The following is a 9937-nucleotide window of genomic DNA, read 5'->3' as shown; positions in this document are numbered from 1 at the left end:
ATAAACTGATTTTGTATTTAAGTATAAAAATATGATAGATAGATAGATAGATAGATAGATAGATTTGTTACAATCTACTATTCTATTATTTCACTTTTAAAAATTTAAATATTTTTATGGAATTTAAATACCTTTCTATAGCCTTTTATTTTATTCTTTTCTGCTGCTAATGTCTTTAATTGTATGTTTTAGCCCTTTTTTTTTTTTTTTTTTTTTTTATATATATATTAAAGTAAATGCCTTGCTTTCCAAATGATGATGTTGAGTTTGTGCCTTATACTGGAACTCCGAGGGTCTTTCCGAGTGTTTATTTTCATACTGTAATTTATGTTCCCTTTGCATAAACCTCAAAATAAACAGTACTGTGTACTTCCTGTTCGTTATTCGGTTTTCTTTCCTTTCCCCTCTAATTGTGAAGATCCATTTTTTTTGTAGCTCTGATCTCCCACCTTTCCTCCGGGCCCTTGCTGTAATCTAGCGCGCGGCTCTTTCATCGCTCTCCTGGATCGCTTTAACAAGATTACACCCTATCAGATCTCCCACCTCGGTCGCCGTCCCCCCGGCCCGCACCTTCCCCGGCGAAGCCTCCCCGGTTCCTTTCTCCTCTACCTTCTTTGATGCCCATCGGTCGTTCGGCTTTGAGCTCCCCAGATGGAGCAAATATGGGCCCTGGCGGCCCTCCGTAAGGTCCTGAGCCCTTAATTCCAGCTTAGTCGCAAAAGGCCAGCGCTTGCTTTCTGGTTTTGGGTATCACAGGAGAAGACAGGCAAGTGGTTTTGTGCCTCATTTCTGAAGGGCATGGGGGTGTTTGAAGGATAAGAGGGCCTTGCTGTAATAGATACTTATCTGACTGCCCCGCAGTCCTCAAACACGCTGCTCCTCTGAAGAGATTAGAACCCAGGGAGGGCACATTAGCTCTAATCCCGTGCTTTGAGGGCTCTGCCCCACCCCGCGCTCCACTTATTCTTGCCCCTTCTGTTGCAGGGGGATACCTTGTATCTGGCCCATGTGTAAGGGGAGCCTGTGGCTACACGGGAGGGGGGTCGGAGGGTGTGTGTGTGTCTGTGTTTGCGGGGGGGAGGCCGCTGAAAAGCCCGGAGAGGCCTCCACTGCTGTGTAACTGATTCCCGGCTCTCTGAAGAGATTAGGCGCTACATTGTTGGTTTGGTTGCTCATTTCCATCTGAGGGCCGCTCCCCCTGCGGTTAGGGGCCGCCGTCGTGCCGGGGAGGGGGAACTGAAACCAGCGGCTCAAGGCCTCCAGCTTCCTTGTAGTCTTTGTTTTACAAATGACCCAAAATGTAGATGTCATGTCACAGATGCCTTACAAGCACACCGGGTATTGATTGTGAGGAGAAAACAGTGCATTTGTTAAGCGCTTCGTGAGAGTCTCAATGCTGGCTGTTACTCTGAGTTTCTGATCACAGACGAACAATAATACCTTTTATATATCCATCAGTTCTCATTCTGTCTATCCACCTGACTGTATGTCTATCACACATTTCTATCTGTCATTTATCTATCTTTATCTATCTATCTCATAATTTTTTAATCATCTATCATCACATCATTTATCAGACGCATATCTCTATCATCACTTTTTGCATCATCACATTTGTCTATCAAAACCAATGTCTATCTATATAATCACTTTTTTGTCTATTTCTCTCTATCATCACTTATCAAACGTGCATCTATCATAGGCATATCTCTTTTTATCCATCAAACGCGTTTATCTATCTATATCATCATTTTATCTATATCTCTCTGTCATCATATCTATCATAACATTATCTATTAAACGTGTATCTATCATCACTTTTTTTGCCTATCATCACATTTTATCTATCAAACGCATATCTATATATATTTATCATCACTTTTTATCTATATCTCGTCACTCTATCTATCTATCTATCTATCTATCTATCTATCTATCTATCTATCTATCTAGCTCATTTGATCTATCAAACACTTATCTATCATAAAATTTTATCAAACGCGTATCTATCTGTGTATCATCTCCTCTATCAAGCACATATCTATCCTGACATTTCATCTATCTATCTATCTATCTATCTATCTATCTATCTATCTATCTATCTGTCTATCTATCTGTGTATCATCTCTATCAAGCACATATCTATCCTGACATTTTATCTATCTATCTATCTATCTATCTATCTATCTATCTATCTATCTATCTATCTATCTATCTATCACATTTTAGATTTGCCTATACATAAGTTTGTGTCCCTTTTGTTGTTACTGCCTTGTTCTGTACTTTTTTGTGTGTGTGTTTTTTTAGCAGCATCCCACTCTTTCGTTTCCGACAGCAGAACACGCAGGAGTCCGGATGCCGTACGGACCGTATTCTCAAACACGCACAAGGATGCTAATGCAGATGGGCCCCAATCTACAGCACAAACTCCAACCACCACGCCGCCTGTCACAGGCTAACGAACACCACCTGTCACTCACCCCATGTGGGGGCTGTCAATCAAATCGCACCCAATAAAGAAAGAGGAGTGGGCGGGCCCGGTCCAGACCCCTAACAAAGGCATCCTCCCATTGGTGAGTACTTGCAATGTCACTTTTCTGTAAAGAGGAGTGATAGAGTGGGGCTGATAACGCAAATGACAAAAGATAGATGGATAGCAGAGGGGGTGATTGATAGAGGGGAGGTGGGAAAGCCTGATAACATTCACGTTCAGCTAACTTCTCTCTGTTTGGGCCTGTGGACTCGGCATAGCTCATTAGCTCTCAAGATGAGGGGCTTGAACGCTAAAAACAACAGCATTGTTTCAGGGGGTCAGCACATTTACGAGGTCATGCCTTTTAAAATGAGAGCCGTCTTGTAATAAATGGCCCACATAACAACAAACTTCTTTTCGAAAGGTGATTTTAAAAGAATGGATATTTATTTCAGTTTCTCTAGGTTCGAAAAAATATACTTCGTAACATCCAAATGACTCGTAAGCTTTTAGGTCAATATTTGAAGTACAACTTCATCTTTTAAAGGTAGAAAAAGCCTCTTAGATCTTGCTTTACTGATTGTTTATTAAGACTAAATTCCTCTTGTTTAGTAAAAAGAATACGTGGGACTGTTCCTTTTGAGCTAGCATTCTTTTAGGTTTCATTACATTTGACCTCTTCTCACCTTTAAACGGCTTAAAAAGCAGCTACTTCCAGAAAAAAAAACTAACATGTCGAAGGTGTGAAACGCTCTCTGCGGATTCCCTTCATGCTTTTGTTAACAGATCTGATTGACACCTGACTATTGGCCATTCTAATGACATGTTCGAGCCTTTTGTCTGCTCAGGGGTATGTGATGAGTGCTAAATGAAGTCACACCTCTGCCCATTGTCATTATCAACTCATTAGGACACATATACTGCGCTCAATGGATGATCCTCCCATTTGCAAAGAATTCCATTTGGGTGAAATGCGGATAGTTTAATTTTCAGTTACCTGGTTTTGTCCTGACATGATTAAAATGATGTTTTCACCGGTAGAAACTGTGGTTTATAATATACACTTTGTCTAAATGTCCAATATCCATGAAGTAAATAAATATTGCAAACAATGTAGATTTGATTATTTTGATTTTTATTTACTGTGCTTTTGTACGGTTATGTTATTAATATAAAAAAAATATATATATATATATATATATATATATAAATATATATATATATATATATATATATATATATATATATATATATATATATATATATATATATATATATATTTATTTATTTATTTATTTATTTTTTTTTTTTGCATGGTTATTCTGTTATTTCTTACTTTACCTGTTATTTTACGGCGTGTCTTAAAGTCAGATTTTGTGCTTATTCATTTAAGCTTTTTTTTATTTTCCACTTATATGTATTCTCATGTCATTGTCAGACTAGGTTAGCTTAGTTCATCTAGTTTATTTTTATTATTTGCCATGCATTTGAATGCTTTATTTGCATTTTATTTTATCTGCTTTTAATATAGGATGGGTCTTACAGCATACGCAGTGGCCTTATCCTATATTAAAACCAGATTCGTACATTATTCATTTATTATCATTATTGTTATGTTTTTATTTTATTTTTATGATTCCATCTGCATTTCTCCACATATGAAGCAACTGTGAATTAACCATTCATTGCCTAAACGATTAATTACGACCTATCTTTTCAGTAAACGTGTTTCGAGACGATTGAAGACTCCGGCTGACCCTGACGTGTTGAAGCAACGCTAAGCCGGTAAGCACCGGCACCTTTTTTCTCTGATCCTGCAGTTGTTGGTTTGCATCGATTAATCTGGTTGATCTGTTTGGTTAACCGCGACCCAAACCAAGAGGATTTTTCGACGCGAGGAGTTCCAGTGGAGCGAAACAAAATTGAATTAAGCTCTCGGGAGAAATCTCCACTCACGCCGATCTTGATTTCTCCGCGGTGAAAGACTGGGAAAAGCTCATCTCTTATCTGAAGTATGTCGGCCTGGTATCTCGCGCCGTTCTCCTCTCGGCAAATGACTGACATCCCGCGAGCAAACAGTCTTAACCGGACCTGTCAGAACACGAGCGCACCTGCATTGTGTGCGAGAAGAGAGGAAAGAGAGGAGAAAGCCGAGTGCGCGAGGAACACAATAATCACAGCCCTGAGCTGCTTATCTCCAGAGATGCAGCATAAGCTTTGCTCTTTGCTCTCCGTTTTCGACCATTGTGCTAGTTGAGTAAATTTGCTCGAGGCCCGAGGGGATCTGAACCCCACCCCGCTTCCAAACTTATCTCAGTTCGTCTGTCAGCCCTCCGAATGTCTCGCGCCTTCGCACAACACTCGCCTTGCAAAACCTTAATAAACACTTCCAAATAAAAGGCCAACCTTTGGGAAAGATCAAGGTGAGCGACGCCACTTTCCGTCGGATATGCCCTACCGAAATGCGACTGAACTTCATTCTGAGACTCTGTGGCAGTTTTAGGAAACAATGCATGCCGGCACTGTTTACTAGATAACAGATTAAAGAGCCAGTTTCAACAAAAAAACTTGTATTTCCAATGTCGGAGAGCCTGCGCCCCCCTGCTATGGGGTTGTTTGCTGTGCTTTTCTTTCCAGGGCATTGGTATGTATGTTTAGGAATTCTAATCTTATCTGAGTATCTCCCTACATTAACATCTGTTATGCTGCAATTACCATATACATTAGTCGACACCTGTTTCGCTTAAACCTATTTAATTACGCCAATTGTACCGGTTTGTTGTGGGCAAAAGCAAAGTCATCCCCTTTTTAAAAGAGGTTTGATGTTCCGTCACAATAAAGGCACATAATTCATAGTCCAGGGTCGTTTTGGAACCGAAAGACGAAAAAATAATAATAATAATAAGCGTTTATTAACGCGCGACGTGCACGGAATTATAATAAAAATATTTCGCTTTTGGTTGATTTGATTTAAAATAAATAAATAAGCGCGTATTAGCAAGATTGTATAACGCGTTGACGTTATTGCATTCAGATTTTTCATAAATAAAGCACGCGATATATTAATAACGTTAACGAAAGGGTTATTTAACAACGCTTTGAGAAATTAAAATAGGCTAACGCATAATCTCAAATGCAAATTTCATTAACGAAAGCGAATCTGTTTTTATACTGATGAATAAAACGTGCGACCGAGTCTGCAACAGTTGGGTGTTTTGTTTTACGTTAAATCTAATGCAAATCAAATCCAAATCGGTGTTAATTAGTTAAAACCGCAACACGAAGGAAGGGTTTTTCTTACTTTTACCAAAAGCATCAGACACGCATTGCACCGTGTTGCTAATCAAATTCTGATAATGGCTCGTCGTGTCGTGTCTTGTATCGGTTTGCTCAGACAAAAAGATGAAACGGTCTCGGCAAGATGGAAAAAAGTTTATTCCGAGTCGTTAATGTGCGACGTTTGTAGGTGTTCCGATGGCTTTCAATCGCTTTTCTCGGCTGAGGATAATTCAATTCAATTTAAGGCTTTACGAGCGATCGGATGAAGTAAAAACTGTGAAAACAAAACCAAAAAAATATTAAACGCAAAATGTCATTTCACGTGCGCAAACACCATTAAAATATTTTTAAACGCGCCTGATATTTAGGCTGTCCTTTTTTATTTCTAAATGCATCTTATTTTCATGCTTTTTGTAGTTTTGTATGAAAGTGTTTTAGATCGTGCAATCGTTTAGGAGCATTTGCCAAAAAAAAATGCGAATTTCAAATGAAGCTCTACTATTTTCCCTCTTCGGTGCGGATAAGCGCGAGATAAGCATCATGAGTTTAAAGACTTTTAGAGGCCGTTAAAAGGAACAACCGAAATTCTCCTTTGAAGGGATTTAGCCCCGGCGAAAGACTTTGGATCGGAGCCGTCAATCAACCGCGGCAGCCCCGCCCACCGACGCGGCTCCGCCTATAAAGAGCGCCCGTGAACTCGAGGGAGTGTCATTCAAACATCAGAGCTCAGGGAGTAAGGATGCCTGCTTCGCCAACGGGGTTTGGAAACTTCTTCATGGACAGAAACATCAACATGCCCGCTGGATATCAATTATTGGGTTGCACGCCCGGAATGCAACAGCCGCCGCCACATCTCGTGGGAATGGCTGGGGTTCCCTTACCTTTCTCAGGAATACCGGGGTACAGTTTCATCCCTTATCCTCATCCAGGACACATCGCGCACATTGTAAGTATACTGAAGTGTTATTAAAGATATATTTTATATGCATTACAAAACAATTCAGTGCGTTTTTTTAATTTTATTTCGTACGCATTAAGCCTAATGCGTATGATAAAAATAATAAAACAACCCATTTGTTTCTTTATTGTTGCATTTCGACACGCACAACACCTGAACTGAATCTCTCGCTTACTTTCAGAGCAATTCCTACGACCTCAAGGCTGCGTCTCCGTATCACCAAGCCCTCCTCGGGCGCGGAGGACCCTATTACGCCCCGTATCGTCCCATGCCAGCCGACGACCCGAGCAGGGTCACCAAAGTGGCCACCAGAGAGAGCACCAGCGCCCTGAAGGCCTGGCTCAGCGAGCACCTCAAAAACCCGTATCCCACCAAAGGCGAGAAGATCATGCTCGCCATCGTCACCAAGATGAGCCTCACGCAGGTGTCGACGTGGTTCGCCAACGCGCGCCGCCGCCTCAAGAAAGAGAACCGGGTCAGCTGGGCCTCCAAAGGAAAGTCCGACGAGGAGGATGAGGAAGAGGAGGGCGAGAGCGAGGAGGAGGGGTCTTTGAGGAAATGCACGGAGGACGAGGACGAGATCGATCCTCAGACGGTGGATGAGGAGGAGGAGGAGGAGGAGGAAGACCGTTTAGCGGAAGGACTCGATCAGCAAAAGGAAAGCGACAGGTCCGACGCGTCGCGCGAAGGGAAAAAGGAGGCGTGCAAACAAAACGCCGACGTCCAGAAACCCAAGATCTGGTCCCTCGCGGAAACCGCCACTTCAGACGTCGCCAAGAAACCCTGCGACCCGAAACACCTCCACAGCCCAGACTTCGGGAAGTGGTGGGCCGGGTGGCCTTCGAGGGACTCCTACTCGCCCGTGAACCTCTCCACGCACGACCTGCTCAAACAGAGTCAATGAAAGCGTTCTTCCGAGACGCTGTAGACTGAATTTTGCACTTTGAAGCCCGTTGGGAACGTTTCGTCGCGGAAGTTTGCGTACAAGTTTAATCCAAAGGATGCGTGTTGTGTAAATATTGTACAGATATTTTGTTTAAATTATAAATGCATTTACCTGCTGACATATTTTTGCTAAAATAAAACGGTGAAAAATTGAAAAGTTTTGGTCATGGTCAATGGTAACGATAAAAGCCATTTATTTCTTGGTAATAGTTTGTCGAAATAATTTAATATATATATATATATATAATATATATATATATATATATATATTTTTTTTTTAAGTGCTGCATTGTTTTGCTGTTAGGTTTGGTTGCAGCAGACATTTAGCTTTAATGCTATACTTTCTTAAAGTAACAGTCTCGCATTTCAGTTAATTTCACTCGCCAAAGTGTTCGTGACCAGTATCTCAGGCCAACTAAAAGGGCCATCGCTTAGTGCTTATCGAAGTAAAAATAATATACCTGTATATCGATATGATGTTTACGCAAGCAATTAAAGGATCAACACGATGGAAACTGTATCGGCCTGCTGCCTTCAAACACGAAGGCTCGCCTCACCTAATAGAAACCCGGCGCACAGCTAGGCCTAATAAAAGGTACAAGATACATAAAAAGAGTTTAATAGTTAAAAAAAAAAAATCTCGCGCCACATATAGCTTTCGCCGGATGTCAAAAAGTTACTATAACGATGCGCTCGAACGCGCCTCATCCAATCAGCGAGCTGTTTTATAGTCCTATAAAACCTTAAAAAGTACTTTCACAGTCGAACTTTATATATGTATGATAATCGACGTCGTTCAAGAAGAGTTCTCAGATTTTGTGGGCAGATCAAGACGCGTTCAAAGCGTTTTACTTCAAGGCTGGATTTAGGCTTCGTGTTATCAGCGAGGACACTGGGGCCTACTATTAAGGGATTTGCATATCTGCCTCTGATCTGTTGAAACAATTCAAAGCAGCGCGGATTAAGGACATGAATTGTTCCGTTTTAAAGGGTGATAATTAAGATTATTCTCCTGTTTAGTCACGACTTGACAGACGAAAAGTGCCAGGGGCTTCTACCTTTAGTGCTTAAATGTAGGTGCGAATCGCGAGCAGAGGGGCTTGCGGGAAAATAAATGGTATACTGACGCAAAAGTCAATTGCGCGAAGTTAAAACGGAAAGTGAAGTGGTGGTGATATGTAATAAACATCTTTAAATGTAGGGGAAAAGGTCCAAAAGCTGTCCATCACTAGTAGCAATAATAATAATAAAAAAAAAAAAAAAAAAAAAAAATATATATATATATATATATATATATATATATATATATAATATAATTTGTTTATTTTTAATCATGTGCATATTTCCCAAATCTTATAATTTTTGATTAATACTAGTGATATAGACAAAAAGGATAAAATAAAAGAGTCAAATAGTACAATAAACTGCCCCATCAAGCAACGGGGCATCAGAAATCTCGCATCCTTTGGTTTCTTTTATAACTCTCTCTCTGACACAAACACACCAATGGGATTAGGCCTTGGGACAATATTCTGTTTTTGCGGCCTCCCCTCTGCAGAGGGAATGATAAAAGGAAAACTCTTCCTTGCCAATCACTATGGCCTCCATGTAAATTCAAAGGCCTGTGGCCTGTTAATCCAAGGATAATGAGAAAACCCTGGGTACAAAAAGGAGCACCTCCCACCCGCCCCGAGCACATATTCACAGCTAACGCACACTGGGCACAACAATCTCCTCCATGCCCCCCTTTCAGTGGCCCAAATGATGTGTAATCCCAGTCTAAACATGACAGGCAAAAGGCTGTGATATTGAGATAAGGATTGAGGCGCTGAACAATGGCGCGAGATACAATGCCTAAATCGTCCGTCAATGGGCTTCTCGATCCGAGCATATGGTCATGCGCTTCGGATACCAGAGCCTTATTTATAGTTCAACAAGCTACTTTTGGATTTGTTTGCTTAGATGTGCACACAAATAATATCCGCTTCGAGAATCCACACATAGCACCAAACTTTACATTTTCAAAATAAATTCATAGTGATACAAAAATGAAGGGCTGATTTAAGAAAAAGCGTGTTGTGATTTTAAGGTGAGGAAAAATTTGATTGAACGCTATGCTGTTTTATGCCTCAAAATATGGAAATGGCAACCTCTTGTGGACAGTCAGAGTATCCCACAATGCAAGAGCAATTCATGTGCAACTCACTATTTGTCAATAGGTTTTTCTATAGATATCTTACACCTCATAACTATATACAGAGACAAATGAGCAATTATTCACG

The 9937-nt window shown here is 40.7% G+C and overlaps 1 protein-coding gene across 3 annotated transcripts; it reads left to right on the top strand.

Moving 5' to 3' along the window:
* The first annotated feature begins 37 nt into the window (after nucleotides 1-37).
* irx7 (iroquois homeobox 7) lies at nucleotides 38-7812 on the top strand. 3 transcript variants are annotated; one of them, XM_043230367.1, is made up of 4 exons: nucleotides 38-2573; nucleotides 4194-4258; nucleotides 6351-6698; nucleotides 6892-7812. In XM_043230367.1, exons 3-4 carry the CDS (start codon nucleotides 6492-6494, stop codon nucleotides 7612-7614), a joined length of 930 nt encoding a protein of 309 aa, XP_043086302.1. In that variant the 5' UTR covers nucleotides 38-2573; nucleotides 4194-4258; nucleotides 6351-6491; the 3' UTR covers nucleotides 7615-7812. The 3 variants fall into 3 exon arrangements, with proteins under 3 accessions (XP_043086302.1, XP_043086301.1, XP_043086300.1); XM_043230366.1 differs by having other exon boundaries at nucleotides 4354-6698; XM_043230365.1 differs by having other exon boundaries at nucleotides 4194-6698.
* Nucleotides 7813-9937: the final 2125 nt, after the last annotated feature.

Source organism: Puntigrus tetrazona, unplaced genomic scaffold (genome assembly GCF_018831695.1).
Source record: "Puntigrus tetrazona isolate hp1 unplaced genomic scaffold, ASM1883169v1 S000000148, whole genome shotgun sequence".
NCBI classification, from domain to species: domain Eukaryota; kingdom Metazoa; phylum Chordata; class Actinopteri; order Cypriniformes; family Cyprinidae; genus Puntigrus; species Puntigrus tetrazona.
The sequence above is the reverse complement of the archived record's forward strand: the minus strand, read 5'-3'. Positions and strand labels throughout refer to the sequence as shown.